The 17,450-nt window shown below is 50.5% G+C and overlaps 1 protein-coding gene across 1 annotated transcript in view; it reads right to left on the reverse strand.

Annotated features, from left to right (window-relative positions):
* Positions 1-3,118: 3,118 nt before the first annotated feature.
* The window catches only part of MTCL2 (microtubule crosslinking factor 2), an 86,850-nt gene continuing 72,518 nt past the window's right edge, over positions 3,119-17,450 (reverse strand). The window contains exon 15 of the mRNA XM_009437174.4: positions 3,119-12,334. Coding sequence (XP_009435449.2) covers positions 12,182-12,334 — 153 coding nt within the window. The 3' untranslated portion in view covers positions 3,119-12,181. The remainder of the gene's footprint in view (positions 12,335-17,450) is intronic.

The raw sequence follows: 17,450 nt of genomic DNA on the forward strand, positions 1-17,450 counted from the left end.
CAAACGGCTTGCTTTACTTGCTTGGTGGGTGGGGGCCTGCCCTCGGGTTTCATTTCACCCGGGAGGAGGTCGCAGCGCCCCCAAGTGGTCAAAGTGTCCATAGTCGGGGTCGGGGGGTGCGGCAGGTCGGGCTGGTCCTAGGGGTAGGACGGGGACAGGGCATCAGATGCCCTTTGAGGCGCTGTATTCCCAGGCGCTGTTCCCTCTGCCTGGGAAGGCTTTCCCTGCTTTTCCTAGCGACATCCTCCAATTTTTTTGTATTTTGAGACGGAGTCTCGCTCTGTCGCCCAGGCTAGAGTGCAGTGGCGCGATCTCGGCTCCCGGCAACCTCCGCCTCCCGGGTTCGGGTTCAAGCGATTCTCCTGCCTCAGCCTCCCGAGTAGCTGGGATTACAGGCGCCCACCACCACGCCTGGCTAATTTTTGTATTTTTAGTAGAGACGGCCACTAAAAATGTTGGCCAGGCTGGTCGCGAACTCCTGACCTCAAGTGATCCACCCACTTCGGCCTCCCAAAGAGCTGGGATTACAGGCATGAGCCACTGCGCCCGGCCGCATCCTCCAATTTTAAGCCTCAGCTAAGGAATGATTGATTTCTCTCCAAGCATTCTCTCTGGCCTTAGGCTGAAAACCAACTGTCCTTTCTGTGCTCCCAGGAGCCCAATCTGTTCCTGCTCCACTATCCCATGCTGGTCTAGGAGGCTCCAGAGAGCGGGCTGCTTCCTCAGCACCCGGCATGACGCCACCAAAATGTCCCCTTGGATGTGCACAGTCCTTTCTTTCACAGGGAAACTTCCAAATATTGAATTATAAGCAGCCCACAGTCCAAAAGAGGGGTTGGAGAGAGGCAGCTGGAGCTGACTGTGGTCATCCTTCCATAGCAGTTGTGGTCCTTGGAAAAGTTTTCTGGTGGGAGACAAAAATCTGCCTTCCTGAAATTTCCACCCTGTGGTTCCAGCCCTGGCTGCAGCAGCCATTCTGAAAGCAGAGATTTGCCCTTGGCTCCCTGAATATCACTTTCTGGGGTTGAGAGGTACCCAGTTCCTTTTATGCTTGCCCGCCTCTTAAACTCCTCTCTGTCAATGTGCCAGGAAGAGAACTCAGTGTTCCTTCCCAGCTAGGGCTGGCCATCCTGGGGCACAATGAGAAAATGATTTCATGGAATACAGACCCAATACATCTTCTACATCGTTTCCCTGCTTTGAATTGTTGCATGGCTCCCTCCTGTCCACAGGAGGCACACATTTTTTTCCCCTATAAGGCACTGTGTCATTAGGCTGGGTGTGGTGGCCCACGCCTCTAATCCCAGCAGTTTGGGAGGCCGAGGCCTGCGGATCACTTGAGGTCAGGAGTTTGAGACCAGCCTGGCCAACATAGCAAAACCCTGTCTCTACTAAAAATACAAAAATTAGCCAGGTGTGGTGGTATGCACCTATAATCCCTGTTACTTGAGAGGCTGAAGCAGGAGAATCACTTGAACCTGGGAGGCCAGGGCTGCGGTGAGCTGAGAACATGCCACTGTACTCCAGTCTGGGCAACAGAGCAAGATTTCATCTCAAAAAAAAAAAAAAAAAGAAAGAAAGAAAGAAAAAAGAAAAGAAAAGGAAAAAGAAAAAAGGCACTGTGTGATCTGACCCAGCCTCTTCTTTCAGTTCCCCAGTTCTGCTCTGCTCTCTTTCTACGAGGCTTTCACACATGGTATTCCCTCTCCCTGGAACCACTTCCCCTCAGTCCCCTGCCTACAACACACCACCATGGCCTTCATCTGGTCAACATCTCAATCTTAGGTGTCATTCAGATGTCCTTTCCTCTGTGAAGCCTTTCTTGTTTCCTCTGGGCTGGCTGAGCACCCTGGGCTCCCCCTGCCATTAACATTTGATTTCATATCTTCCAGGCCCATCCATTGTATCCTCAATACCTAGCACATGCCTGGCTGTTATTAGCCCCTCATAGAAGAGATCTATGAAAGTATCATGCAGCCAGCTTCTAAGATGGCCCCCAATGATCCCTGGTTCCTGGTGTTCATGCCCTCGTGTAGTCCCCTCCCATGCTGAAGAATGCTAGTCTATATAACCAATTAGATATTGCAGACATTATAGACATTATAGTCTGTGGCTTTCTTTTTTTTTTTTTTTTTGAGACGGAGTTTTGCTCTTGTTGCCCAGGCTAGAGTGCAATGGCGCGATCTTGGTTCACAGCAACCTCTGCCTCCTGAGTTCAAGCGATTCTCCTGCCTCAGCCTCCCGAGTAGCTGGGATTACAGGCATGCACCACCACACCCAGCTAACTGTGTATTTTTAGTAGAGATGGGGTTTCTCTATGTTGGTCAGGCTGATCTCCAACTCCCGACCTCAGGTGATCTGCCCGCCTCGGCCTCCCAAAGTGCTGGGATTACAGGCATGAGCCACCGCGCCTGGCCTAGTCTGTGAGTTTCAAGGCTTAGCTATAAAAGACATTGTGACTTCCTCCCTGCTCTCTCATAGAACACATGCTGTGGAGGAAGCCAGACGCCATGTTGTGAAGGCACGCAAACAGCCTACAGAGGTCCACATGGTGAGGAACTGAGGCCTCCTGCAAACAGCCAGCAATGACTTGCCAGGCATAAGTAGCTACTTTGCAAATGGGTCTTCCAGCTCATCAGGCATTCAAATGACTGTAGCCTGACTGACAACTGACTGCAACCTCCTGAGACCTTGAATCAGAACTGCCCAGCTCCCAAATTCCTGACCCATAGCATCTGTGGGGTATAATAAATGTTTCAGAATAATTAATTACACTTCAATAGACAATTGACACACACCTAAAAGTGTCTTTTTTTTTCCATAAAATTGTTAAAGTCTTTTGTAGAAAAGTTCAATTCTATTTTTCTTCTTTTTGAAGACTGCATTTGTTTCTCAGTGGTCATATCACACTGTGTGGGAGACGCTGAAGTATCAGCAGGCAGCAGCCAGAACACCTGGTGGCCCCTCCCAAGTGACTCCAAACCAGCCAGCTGGCTGTGGCCTCCCTGGGCTCCCCACTTCCCAGGCAGCTGGGAGTGGGGAAAAGTTAGGTTTCAGATCTGCTGGGGCCCCCACCCACCTCATTAGAAAAATCAGAGAGGAGGCCAAGTCCACAGCAGCTGTTCATATGACATACTTTATTTCCAATCTACAACCATTAAAAACGCTTTATAAGTTTACACTGTACAGTTATTCTCATGTCTGAAATAAGACACAGGGGCAGGGAGAGCTGGTGGATTGGACTGCAGTGTCCTAGCACCCGATCCATCCTAGGAAGGAGCCTTTTGAAGACAGAAGTGGAAAGGAGAGAATAGTGGACAAGAGAGGTGGACAGTTGGCCCAAGGATGCCCTTGGTCCCTTCCCTCCCATGGGCCTTGCCCTGGGGGTCCCCCAGGGCCCATGACTGCAGGACCCTCACCAGGAAACCAGGCTGAGTGGGAAGGGGGTTCACAGTATTGGCGGGGGCTGGGGAGGGGCCAGGATGAGGAGGAAGGGCAGCTTCTGGCTCTCTTCCCAGCTGCTGGGGGTTGGAGCTGTTTTTTGGCACTGTCTACAAGGTATCCCTGGGGTTGGGAGGAGGAGGAACTGGGGATTTAGGATGCTTTCTTTGTGGAGTTAAGGTTTCTTTCAGTTTGAAGAGGGGCTATCTGGCCTATGGTGAGGTTCCCAAGGGAGAAAGTCAGGGTCTTCTGCCTCCTGCCTCCCCAGGACTCCCACCCCCTCCCTGGCTGGCACCATCCACACAGCCTTTTGTAAAACCAAGACAAGTGAGAGAGGTGAGCAGAAGCAGGGAAACAAACAATGTGTGCTTTCTCCAGGCCCTTCAACTTCTCTTCCTCTTCCAAGAGGAGCGACTATAGGGTTGGTTTTTGTTGGTGGTGGTTCCCAATCTCAGGAGTCCAGATAAGGCTGGTGTTTTCCACCTGTTCTTGGCCTAGCCAGTCCCAGTCCCTCCCCAGGCTCTACTAATGGCTAGCCCAGATCAGCAGTTGGCATATTCTTATGCGTCAGAATCATTTGGAGGGCTCCTTAAAACCCCAGCTTGTAGGGCCCCACTCCACAAGCTCTAATTCAGTGGGTCTTGGGTGGGGCTGCTAATTTGCACTTCTATCAAGTTCCCAGGTGATATTCCTGCTGCTGGAATGCAATACAAGAACCACTGGCTGAGAATGGTGCCCGCAGTCACCTCATTCTGAGCAGCCTGGTGTCTCCTGGGCAGCACTAAGGAGCTGGGCCACAGCTGGCAAAGCCCAGCCTTGGGGCACCACATCACCTGGGAAGCTGCTGGAAATGGTCTTGGGGTGAGTCCCCCGTGCAGAGAAGTAAACTAAGGCACAGAGATCAGTGGCAGAGCTGAGAGAGGAGCCAGGATACCAGGGCCCAGTGGAGAAAGGATGGGGCTGCAGGACCCTACAGCATGAGGGGTGCTCTAGGGCCCACAGGGCCATCCTGGTGCTCATCACAGGATCACAAGACTGGGAAGGTAGGAGAAGTGAAGACATCTGCCCAGACCTGGGCCAGGTTTCCAGATTGCCAGCTGAGGTCCCTCTTCTTGGGAATGGTTTGAGTGGCTTCCAAATAAAGAGTGACAAGGCAGCCAGCCCTGACTGCCTCGGCCCTTCAAAGATGTTTAGAGAAAACCAAAGGTCCCTTCCTCAGGGCATGGTGTCCAGAAAGCTGGTGAAGGGCAGGAAGGGAGGGGAGCAGGGCCGTTGGGATAGACAAGCAGTAGAGGAGGCTCCAAGGAGGGTGAGGAAGGAGTGGCAGGACTGGCAGTGGAGAGAAGCCCTGAGCAGGAGACTTGGGCCCAGCATCATGTCCTCAGTCCCCTCAGGACTTGGGTCTGTGTATTTTGCAAACTGCAAATGCTGTTGGGTTGGGAGGGGTAAGGCATAGAGTTGGGGTGAACTGTAGATTCTGCCAGGACAAGCAGCTCTGAGAGTGGTGAGGTCCAGAGGAGAATGGAGAGGATGGTTGGATACTGAATGGACAAAGAGATGGATCAATGACCAGAGACAGGGAGAGAAGAACCTGTCAGGCAGCACCTGCTTTACAGTCAAGGCCATCTGGGCCTGGGCAGGGCAGAGGAGGAAAAAGGAGGGATCCAAGCCCCCCGCACCACCACCACACACACGCCCATTGCAAAGTGCTGGGGCTGCTGCTGGCAGGCTGCTTACAGAGAAGACAGTGTGGCTTAAGGGCGGCACTGGGGGGTTGCTGGGGCAGGGTGAGCCCAGTGAGAAGGGCTGGCAGGGCTGGTGCCTCCTGATGCATTGGAGGAAGAGGCTTTTTTTTTTTTGGTGTGAGAAAACACAAAATAAATAAACACAGAACCAGGACACCACCACATTTGAGAGCAAATATCAGAGTTGGGAAACCACAGACGCGGACAGGAAGGCTTCCCTGGTAGGAGGCAGGGGGACGAGAAGCCAGTTACTGAGGTTACAGGAAAATCCGCAGGAGGCAGCAGTGCTGGGAAGAACATCCTGGGAGGACTGAGGGCTGAATACTATAGTGAGCTCCGGACCCAGAAGAGGAAAACCTGGCGTGGATGAGGGCCACTCCATTTGCTGGCAGGAACCAGCCAAGGAGAAGAGGAGGCAGGAGGACAAGAGGCTTTGGAGGGAGATGATAAAGAAAGAATGGGTGAGTGGTGGGAAGCAGACTGAGCCCAGAGAGAGGAAGGGGCTAAACCAAGATTACAGAAAGTCAAAGCAGTGTCTCATTCACTACTGGGGATGCAAGACCTGTTGGGAGTCAGGAAACCTGGGTTCTGGTCTTGGCTCTGCCTCTGGTTTGCGGTGTGACCTTGGGTGAGCCACTGCCTTCTCTGGGCCTGATTCCTCATCTCAAAAAATGAGGGGGCTGGACACAAAAGGACAAATACTATATGATTCTACTTAAAAGAGATACCTAGAATAGGCCAATCCACAGAGCAAAAAAAAAAGTAGAATAGAGGTTACCAGGGACTGGGGACAGGGGGAGTGGGGAGTTACTGTTTAGTGGGTACAGAGTTTCAGTTTAGGATGATGAAAAAGTTCTGGAGGTGGCAGTTACACATTGCAAATGTACTTCGAGCCACTTAGAAATCTTTAAAATGGTAAATTTAATGTTATGCACATTTTGCCATCATTCTTTTAAAAAGGAAGGGGTTTAGACCAAATTATGTTATGGCCTCCTTGCTATTCATGAAGACTAGTGAAGGGGGTGAGGAGAGTATTGTCCCCCACCCCAGGGCCAGGGCACTGAAAGGCTGGGCTGGGGACACTGAGTGTGATCAGATCACTTTCCATTTGTGTAGAACCTTACACTTTTCCAAGGAGACTCGCAGGCACAGTGTTGCAGTTGGTCCTCACCACAGTTACATGGGGTGGGACATTATCCTCACTTTCCATCCCTCAGATGGGGAAACTGAGGTATAGACTAGAAACATGATCTCGCCAAGGTCAATCACGTTGGTGGATTATTTATTTTTTTAAATAGTCACCTGGAAAACATCCTTGCATCTTAGGTTCACCCGTTGACTCACCAACTGGCTCAGTGGCCCTTGATGAAAGGATACATGCTATAAATTAGTAGAAGAGTTCGTCTCCTGGGGCCAACATGCTTGCTTCCCATAATTGGATGATAAAAATTATAAATCCTGATGTGTTTCTCTTTTTACCATGGCTGTCAGGAAACTCAAGAGTAAAACTTAATTGCATGATTATGGGAATTACACCAGTTAGATTTACAGAATAATTTCTCTTGCTTTTTTACTTCTTATTTTTATTTTACTGAACCCCTATGATTAAGATTGTAAATAGCCTCTGATGCTTTTTGAAAATCCTGAGTAATTAAATCAGTTTGGTTGAGGACTCGATCCCTTAAGTCCCTGCTCAGTGCTCTTTTTAAGATACAGCATCATGTTTATTGGTTAAAAGAAAGATGAGGCTGGATGCCGTGGCTCACGCCTATAATCCCAGTACTTTGGGAGGCCGAGGTGGGTGGATCACCTGAGGTCAGGAGTTCAAGACCAGCCTGGCCAACATGGTGAAACCCCGTCTCTACTAAAAATAAAAAAATTAGTCGGGTGTGGTGGCACACACCTGTAATCCCAGTTACTCGGGAGGTTGAGGCAGGAGAACTGCTTGAACCTGGGAGGTGGAGGCTGCGGTGAGCTGAAATGGCGCCACTGTACTCCAGCCTGAATGACAGAGCAAGACTCTGTCTCCAAAAAAAAAAAAAAAGAAAGAAAAAGAAAAAGGAAGATGACCTGGCACGGTGGCTGATGCCTGCCTGTAAGCCCAGCACTTTGGGAGGCTGAGGAGGGCAGATCACTTGAGCCCAGGAGTTTGAAACCAGCCTGGGCAACATAGGGAGACCCCCTGTCTCTAAAAATAATAATAATAAATAATAAATAAATAAATAAATAAAATAAAAAATAAATCTAAAAAGACTTAAAAAAAGAAAGATAGCCTAATAATCAGGGCCACGAACACCAATGGTGTGGCCAATAGTGCCTAAGATCCCCCTGGGAGGGCTGGTTTTATTTTTTATTTTTTTTGAGACAAGTCTCATTCCGTTGCCCAGGCTAGAGCGCAATGGCACAATCTCGGCTCACTGCAACCTCTGCTCCCCTCCGGGTTCAAGTGATTCTCCTGCCTCAGCCTCCCAAGTAGCTGGGATTACAGGCATGTGCCACCACACCTGGCTAATTTTTGCATTTTTAGTAGAGACAGGGTTTCACCATATTGGCCAGGCTCGAACTCCTGAGCTCAAGTGATCCACCCGCCTCAGCCTCCCAAAGTGCTGGGATTACAGGTGTGACCACTGCACCCACCCCTCAACCCCAGGAGAGTTTGTTAAACATGCAGATTCAAGGTGGGGCCCAGGAATCTACATTCTGAACATGCCCTCAGAGAATTCTGCTGAATGGGGACCTCAGATCACCCTCTGGAATACACAGGCTCAGTGATCTAGAATGGACTTGTTTTATGCCTGGGTTGGCCAGCAGCATATTCTGGGTATTCTGGACCCACCAAAAGCCCCCAGCAGGGCAGCGGATTTGCACAGCAAACAGGACAGAGTTGGACCCAAGTTCTCATCTAAACTCAGTGACTTCTCATGCTCTGGGATGAGACCTGTACCTCAGTTTCCTCACAGCAAAATGGGCGCACTAACCCATGTCCTGCCAAGGCTGCCTCCCAGAGTTGTCCCTGAGAGGTCTGAAGGAGATGTGGGGTGGGAAACGATTTCTTTTTTGAGATTGGGTCTCACTCTGTCATCCAGGCTGGAGTGCAGTGGCGCAATCTCTGCTCCTGCAACCTCCGCCTCCTGGGCTCAAGCGATTCTCCCGCCTCAGCCTCCTGAGTAGCTGGGATTACAGGCACGCACCACCATGCTCAGCTAATTTTTTGTACTTTTAGTACAGACAGGGATTCACCACATTGGCCAGGCTGGCGTTGAACTCCTGGCCTCAACTGATCCGCTCGCCTCAGCCTCCCAAAGAGCTGGGATTTCAGGCGTGAGCCACCATGCCCGGCCAGGGGAAACGTTTTCTATATAGTAAAGTGCTTTAGGCGGGATGTGCAGGGGATGATGATAACCATTGTTATTACTATTATTATGGAAGAAGTAGTGGGAACTTGGGGGGTCTGGTGAGGCTAGAAGCAGGGGACATTCTAGATAGGAGGGGAGAGGGAGAAAGAGCCTGGACGCTGGGTGGGCCAGAGGAGAAGAGGCTGGGTGATGAAACCATAAAAGTGCATGCGGGTGGACATGATGGAACCATGTCAGCACAGGGTGTAAGAGGGTCAAGTCTTTGGGCCCTTGGCCTTGTCACATCGGAAGCCAACTGGTAGAAGAGTGCACCTGGGGACACCTAGAGGTGGGACCCATCTTGAGTTCATAGAAAGCAAGACCTCTTAGAGGTCAGCCTTTGGTGGGAAATAAACTGGGGGAAAGGGCTGGCACAGGGTCAGAGGGTTGGATTCTGATGTCTCGTGTGTGCAGGCCTAAGAGCCACTGATGCACCAAAATGACTTGATTTGCATTCCAATGAAGTCATCATTCCAAAAGGGGCTGATTTGGCTCTGGAAAGAGGTGAGACATAAGAAACATGAGGTTTCCCAGTTTAGGGCCATCATGCCAACTGGTCCCCCATTTCCGCCAACCAACTGATGCCAACCCCATGGACCCAAGCCAAGTGGTCTATGGGGGATTGAGACCCGAGGGTTCCTTGGGACTTTGGTTGAAGAGAGAGTGGAGATGGGGAAAACAGAAAGAAGGATAAAGGAGGAGAAGAAGGGAATAGCAGTAAAAGGCAGAGAGGCAGGAGGAAGGGGGAGAAAGGGTTCGAGAAGGGCAGCATTCCTTCTTGGGACCCCAATTCTCCAGGGAATCCCCACTGTGGGTCAGGCAGTTTTCTGCTTTGGGAATGTTACCAAGACTTAAAAGGCATTTGAAGAAACAAACAAACTTAGAAATCACATTCCAAAAGAGTAGAGAATTTTTACAAACCAATCCCCCCACCCCAAAAAAGAAAACAACCAGTTACCAAGTAAAATGCTAAAAACCGAACCAAACCAATATTTACATGTAACATTTTCAACCCCATCCAGCCCCACGTCCGGAGGCTTCTGCAGGAACAGTGATGAGTGGCCTTGCACAGTGGCATGCAGGAAGTAGAAACTGGGGCTTTACTGAAAACCAAGGTCTGGCTGAGACAACAAAGATGGCAAGGACAATCCTGGACAGTACGATGGTAAGGCTGAGTGGTCCGTAGGTCTTGGGGCTCAGGTCCCACGGGGATTTCTCCCCGAGGCTGAGTACGCAGCCTCTCTGGCTCTCTGTCGCTCTGGGAGGTGGCAGAAGGCCTCTGGTGGCTTGTGGCCTGATGTGAATCCCCTCACCTGGAGATAACCTTGGAGGGCCCCCCTGACCTCATGGGTGAGAGCAGCAGCATCCAAGAGCGGAACTGGCCCACAGCTCCACTGGCTGCCTGCTCTGCCCACACCAGTCACTGGGGCATGGAGGAGGCGGCTGGCGGGACTGGCATGACCCTGGTGTTCAGCCTGCAGGGAAGGGAGATGCAGGACTTGGGGTAACTGGTCCAGGTGATCCCGAATGGGTGGGTCTGGGAACTGGCAGGTGGGAGGTGGGAGTGCAGGGGCGCCTCCAGAGTCCTGGGGGCAAATCAGCAAAGCTACTGGTTTTTGGTCTTCCTGATGGGCAATTCTGCAGACAAGCTGATCCATCCTGGTGTTTCCACTCTGGGTCCCCAGTCAGTTACAGGAAGGCTGATGTCTATGTGTGTGTGGGGAGCATGTGTGCAACCAAAAGGGGTTCACCGGCACCAAGGCGAGGCCATGGGAGGCGCTGCCCCACATGCTGCAATGAGCCACGTCGAAATCCAACCAATGGCTCAGGCAGCTCACAGGGGACGTGAGGAAGGGCGGGCAGCAGAGCTGGGGCAGGGAGAAGAGCCGTGAAAGGCCATAAGGCTAAGGAGAGAGGCTGGTGAAAAGGCTGGCAGGCTGGTGAGAACCGAGGCAGGCTGGGAGACACTCAGGTTTATGTGCAAAGCTGCGATAAACAACATTCTCAAAGTTCAGTCCTGTTTTCCTATGAGTTCTCATTTGGGAAACGTGGAGGGATCTCCACACTCTTAATAGAGCTTTAGTAATCCACGTTCGACTCATGAAGAAAGGTGTCAGAGGGAGGGAGGGAAATGAGACAGGCAATGGAGAACGTCTGGGGAGTGGTGATGGCCGTCCAGCCCTCCACCTTGTCAGTGAGTATTTATAGACTGACCGCTGGGGCTGGCCAAGTACCAGGCATTGAGTAATAAGTAGTGTTCTGAGGCCACATGGCTAGCAGTGTTAGGGTGCAGGGCTCCAGCTCTGTTGAGCGGCCCTCCAAAGCTGACCAGGAGACCAGGTCTCCAAACCTGGCTGCCAAGCTGCCTCGTCCAACCAGGGGACCCCATGCCTGTCCATGCTGTTAGAAGCCCCATGTCGTCCCAGTGGCAAGAATGCATGTTTCAACCTCCAATAAATTACCTTAGGGACTTTGGGATAAATTAAATTATTAAAATAAAGTAAACCACCTTAAATATTTATAGTAGGAAAAATTCAAATAAACAATCTAGGCAAGATATGTGTTTCCAGGCCCCAGTCTACTGCTGTGTCCTGGGCTCTGGCCTCTTGGTGTTCTCCTGGGCCTGACCTGGCCAACCAAGAATCTCTTACTGGGAATATCTTTGCCCCCCAACCAGCTGCAGGATGTAAACACAGTGGAGATGTAGTGCCTGCTGCCTCTCAGGGTGCCAGGGAAAGAGGCCTCTGAGATCACTTGAGATCAAGGCAGTGTATTTAGGCATTTATCTATGCACCAGGTCTTGAGACTGACTCTACCTATTTCTGTCCTCAAGGGGTCTGCTGGGAACGTTGGGGCCCCAAGTCACTTTGGCAAGGAAGGCAATTGCAATCACTCCCCAACCCTGAGCCCTGCATGTTTCCACTTCGCCTCCCAGCTCTTGCTGCATCCAGGCTATGGGCAGGGAGATCCAGGGCTCCAGGACACTAAGCAATGGCCCTGGCTACTGCCCTATCATACTCCCTAGTGTCCCAGCAATCTAGAGCAGTGGGGCTGGGAGGAGGAGGTGGTGGAGAGAAGGAGGTGATGGTGATGATGCCCAACAGGGCTCCACCAGGAACCAAACATGGAGCCCTAGAGCAAAGCCTGTTCTTCTCAGCAGTGTCTCCTCCCAAATGAAGGGGTGGATGGTCAGCAGGAAACATCTCTCTGACTCCTTTTCCCCAAAGGCATGGCCAGACATGTATCCTTCTTGGGCTTTCCAAGAGGGTGGCATGGGCAGAACCAGGCAAGGCTCTCTCTTAGGACCCAGGGATCGGCTCTTGACAGATCTCTCAGTGGATGCTTGGGAAGCCCAGGTTTGGTCTCTCTCCCACTCACTGCCTTCCCCTGGGAAGTCGAAGCTCACCACCCAGGGGCCAGCAGGAGACCCGGCTTTACCTTGATGTGAAAGCTGCATTCTGGCAGTGGCATCACTGCTGTCCCTCCAGGGCCAGGCAATGCTGAGGACACAGCCCCTCGCCTCACCTCGTCTCGTCTCTGCTGGTTCCCTTCTGCTATCCAGGGGCTGGGCTGGTTGAGGCGGGGAGCTTGGCTGCTCTGTCACTCGCTGGGGGGGAGTGCCCTCTCCTCCCCACCCCAGCTGGACTCTGAAGGATGCAGCCTGCACTTGGAAGGAGAGTGGCGGATGGCAGAGCGGGACGATCGGGCGAAGCAGGAGGTGAGAGACTGGGTACTACAGTCACAAACAGCGTCCTAGGAAGAGGGAGGCAGGGAGGCAGGAAGTCAAGAGGAGCCAGGAGACATGGACCACCATGAGCTGTGTGGTATGCCAGGCAAGGAACTGAGACTCGGCCATAAACCAGTTCCCAGGGGCTGAAGCTCCTCACTGGACCAATTTTTTCTTTCTGTTGTTCTTCTCCCATTAGAGCAGTAATGGAAGTTCATTGTAATATATTCTAGGCTATACAGAGAGGACAGTGGACACTGTCCATGGTCCTGCACACCAAAGAGATTCTTAACATACATTTACCAAAATGACAGCTTATTTTGCAACTGTAAAACACGAACACTTTTCTGTCACTAGGTATGTCTAGATCGCCTTCCTTTTTATCCTTTTTTTTCGTTTGAGACAGGGTCTCACTATGTTGCTCAGGCTGGTCTTGAACTCCTGGGCTCAAGCGATCCTCCTGCCTCAGCCTCCCAAACTGCTGGAATTAGCACCTTTGGGTGCTCATGCCTCCCAAAGGCATGAGCCACCATGCCTGGCTGATTGCCTTCTTTTTTAGTGTCTCTGTACCATTTCACTAGATAGAAATAACTGATTTATATACCCAATTAGCTTTTTTTTATTTTTTTATTTTTTAGACAGAATCTTGCTCTGTTCCCCAGGCTGGAGTGCAGTGGTACGATCTTGACTCACTACAACCTCCACCTCACGGATTCAAGTGATTCTTGTGCCTCAGCCTCCCAAGTAGCTAAGATTACAAGCGTGTGCCACCATGCCTAGCTAATTTTTGTATTTTTAGTAGAGAGGGGATTTTAGCATGTTGGTCAGGCTGGTCTCAAACTCCTGACCTCTAGTGGTCTGCCCGCCTTGGCCTTCCAAAGTGGTGGGATTGCAGGTGTGAGTCACTGTGCCTGGCCCCAATTCACTTTTTATGTACATCTGGGTAGTTTCTAATTTTTTACTATTACCAATAAACAGAAATAATGATCAAAAGTACTGCTGCCAGGCATGGTGGCTCATGCCTGTAATCCTAGCACTTTGGGAGGCTGAGGCGGGTGGATCACGAGGTCAGGAGATCGAGACCATCCTGGCCAACATGGTGAAACCCCATCTCTACTAAAAATACAAAAATTAGCTGGGCATGGTGGCATGCACCTGTAGTCCCAGCTACTCGGGAGGCTAGGGCAGGAGAATCGCTTAAACACAGGGTGCGGAGGTTGCAGTGAGCTGAGATTGTGCCACTGCACTCCAGCCTGGGTGAAAGAGCAAGACTCCATCTGGAAAAAAAAAAAAAAAAAAAAAGTGCTGCTGGACAGCTGGCCATGGTGGCTCACACCTGTAATGCCAGCACTTTGGGAGGCTATGGCAGGTGGATCACCTGAGGTCAGGAGTTCAAGACCAGGCTGGCCAACATGGTGAAACCCCATCTCTACTCAAAATACAAAAATTACCCGGGCATGGTGGCACGTTCCTGCAGTCCCAGCTACTTGGGAGACCGAAGCAGCAGAACGGCTTGAACTCAGGAGGCGGAGGTTGCAGTGAGCCGAGATCACATCACTGCACTCCAGCCTGGGGGACGGAGTGAGACTCCATCTCAAAAAAAAAAAAAAAAAAAGTGCTGCTGGGCTGGGCCATGTGGGAGGCTGAGACAGGAGGATCCTTTGAGCCCAGGAGGTCAAGGCAGCAGTGAGCTATGATTGTGTCACTGGGCTCTGGCTTGAGCAATAGAGCAAGACCCCATCTCTTTAAAAAATAAATAAAATGGCCCGGGCGTGGTGGCTCATGCCTGTAATCCCAGCACTTTGGGAGGCCAAGGCGGGTGGATCACGAGGTCAGGAGATCGAGACCATCTGAAACCCCGTCTCTACTAAAAATACAAAAAATTAGCCGGGCGCGGTGGCAGGTGCCTGTAGTCCCAGCTACTTGGGAGGCTGAGGCAGGAGAATGGCGTGAACCTGGGAGGCGGAGCTTGCAGTGAGCCGAGATCGTGCCACTGCACTCCAGCCTAGGCAACAGAGCGGGACTCCATCTCAAAAATAAATAAATAAATAAATAAATAAAATAAAAGTGCTGTGATAGAGCCAAACTGCTTGGTTAAATCCCAGCTTTGCCAATTACTAGCTGTGTGACCTTGGGAGATTTACTTAACCTCTCTTGAGCTTTGATTTCCTCCCCTCTCTCTTTTTTTCTTTTTCTTTTCTTTTTTTTTGAGACGGAGTTTAGCTCTTGTTGCCCAGGCTGGAGTGCAATGATGCGATCTCAGCTCACAGCAACCTCTGCCTCCCGGGTTCGAGCGATTCTCCTGCCTCAGCCTCCCGAGTAGCTGGGATTACAGGCATGTGCCACCACGCCCGGCTAATTTTGTATTTTTAGTAGAGATGGGGTTTCTCGGCATTGGTCAGGCTGGTCTCAAACTCCCGACCTCAGGTGATTGGGTGAGCCACTGCGCCCAGCCTCTTTTTATTTTTCTTTATCCATCTCTGTGAATATTTCCATAGGCTACCTTCGTAAAAGAAGAACTACTGGGTCAATGGGTAGCACGCACATTTTACATACTGAACAATATTTGGATCAACTTCAAAATCAACATTCAAAATCCAGCCAGCTTTGTGCTGTTGTTTCTTGATGTGGTGCTGGTTATATGGAAGTGATGGTTAATTTTATATTCAATATGACTGGGCCACAGGTGCCGAGATATTACGTAAAACATTGTTCTGGGTATTTCTGTCAGAGTGCTTTGAGATGAGATTAACATGTAAATTCTCAGCCAGGCGCAGTGGCTCACATCTGTTATCCCACCACTTTGGGAGACTGAGGCAGGCGGCACTTGAGATCAGGAGTTCGAGACCAGCCTGGCCAACATGGTGAAACCCTATCTCTACTAAAAATAAAAAAGTAGCCGGGCGTGGTGGCATGTGCCTGTAATCCCAGCTACTTGGTTGGGAAGCTGAGGTACAAGAATCGCTTGAGCCTGGGAGGCAGAGGTTGCAGTGAGCCGAGATCACACCACTGCATTCCAACCTGGGTGACAGAGTGAGGCTCCATCTCAAAAAAAAAAAAAAAGCGAATTCTCCCTAACATGGACCCCATCCAGTCAGTTAAAGGCTTGAACAGAACAAGAGGGCTTACTCTCCCTCAAGTAAGAGAATTCTTCCTGCCTGACAGCCTTCAGACTGAGACACTTGCTTTTTTCCTGCCTTGAGACTTTATTATTTATTTATTTTTGAGACAGAGTCTCACTCTGTTGCTCAGGCTGGAGTGCAGTGGTGCGATATTGGCTCACTGCCTCCTGGGTTCCAGCAATTCTCATGCCTCAATCACCCAAGTGGCTGGAACTGTAAGCATGTGCCACCATGCCCAGCTAATTTTTGTATTTTTTTTTTTTTTTTTTTTTTGAGATGGAGTCTCGCTCTGTCGCCCAGGCTGGAGTGCAGTGGCGCGATCTCGGCTCACTGCAAGCTCCGCCTCCCGGGTTCATGCCATTCTCCTGCCTCAGCTTCCCAAGTAGCTGGGACTACAGGCGCCTGCCACCACGCCTGGCTAATTTTTTGTATTTTTAGTAGAGACGGGGTTTCACCGTGTTAGCCAGGATGGTCTCGATCTCCTGACCTCATGATCCACCCACCTCAGCCTCCCAAAGTGCTGGGATTACAGGCGTGAGCCACTGCGCCCAGCCAATTTTTGTATTTTTTCAGTAGAGACAGGGTTTTGCTACGTTGGCCAGGCTGGTCTCAAACTCCTGGCCTCAAGCAATCCACCTCTCTCGGCCTCCCAAAGTGCTGGGATTACAGGTGTGAGCCACCATGCCTGGCCCTTTTTTTTTTTTTTTTTTTTTTTAAAGATGGAGTCTTGCTCTGTTGCCCAGGCTAGAGTGCAGTGGCGTGGTCTCAGCTTGTTGCAACCTCCACCTCCCGGCTTCAAGCAATTCTCCTGCCTCGGCCTCCCGAGTAGCTGGGACTATAGGCGCATGCTGCCACACCTGGCTAATTTTTTGTATTTTTTAGTAGAGATGGGGTTTCACTGTGTTGCCCAGGCTGGTCTTAAATTCCTGAGCTCAGGCAATCCACCTGCCTCGGCCTCCCAAAGTGCTAGGATTACAGGCGTAAGCCACTGTGCCTGGCCTCTTTTTTTTTTTTTTTTTTAATGTAGAGATGAGCTCTCACCATGTTGCTCAGACTGGTCTTGAACTCCTAGCTCAAGTGATCTGCCCACCTCAGTCTCCCAAAGTGCTGGGATTAGAGACATGAGCCATTGCACCTGGCCAAAAAAGGAATAAATATTTAAAAGATGTTTTTAAATGTCAGCCAGCTGAGTGAGAGTATAGAAAAGTAACGCACTCGCCACACACTGCTGGAAGCTGTAGATATGGCACACTTTTGAAAAACAATTTGGCAGTATTTATCAAATAACTTTAAAACATTTATATATTTTTTTTTGTGGAGATGGAGTCTCACTCTGTCACCCAGGCTGGAGTGCAGTGGTGCCATCTCAGCTCACTGCAGCCTCCGCCTCCTGGGTTCAAGCGATTCTCCTGCCTCAGCCTCCTGAGTAGCTAGGACTACAGGTGACCACCACTATGCCCGGCTAATTTTTGTATTTTTAGTACAGATGGGGTTTCACCATATTGGCCAGGCTGATCTCAAACTCCTGACCTTGTGATCCACCTGCCTCGGCCTCCCAAAGTGCTGGGATTACAGGCATGAGCCACCGCGCCCGGCCACATTTATATTCTATTATCCTTTAATCTCATTTCTGCAACTTATACCTAAGGAAATAGTCTGAAATGTAAAAAAATGATTTTGCACCAAGATGTTCACCACAGCATTATTTGCAATAGGGACAAACTAGAAACCACCTAAACGTACAATAATAGAAAAGTAGAATGTTTGAGTCTATCACAGCCCATTCCACACACAGCCCTTCTCATGTCTCTGTGCCCCACAGGAGACCACATGGTACCACTCCCAGCCATAGACTGGACCAAGGGGTACACTCGCCTCTAGCTGCACCAATCAGAGTTTCCTTCTTTCAGAAATGTGGAATTGGGAGACAGGGATTTGTGTCAGTGTCTCCTAGGGGCTTGAACTGGAAGATATTGTAAAGTCAGAGCTGGGACAGCCCACCCAGTCCTTGTGCAAATGC

The sequence above is a fragment of the Pan troglodytes genome, chromosome 21 (genome assembly GCF_028858775.2).
Source record: "Pan troglodytes isolate AG18354 chromosome 21, NHGRI_mPanTro3-v2.0_pri, whole genome shotgun sequence".
NCBI lineage: Eukaryota > Metazoa > Chordata > Mammalia > Primates > Hominidae > Pan > Pan troglodytes.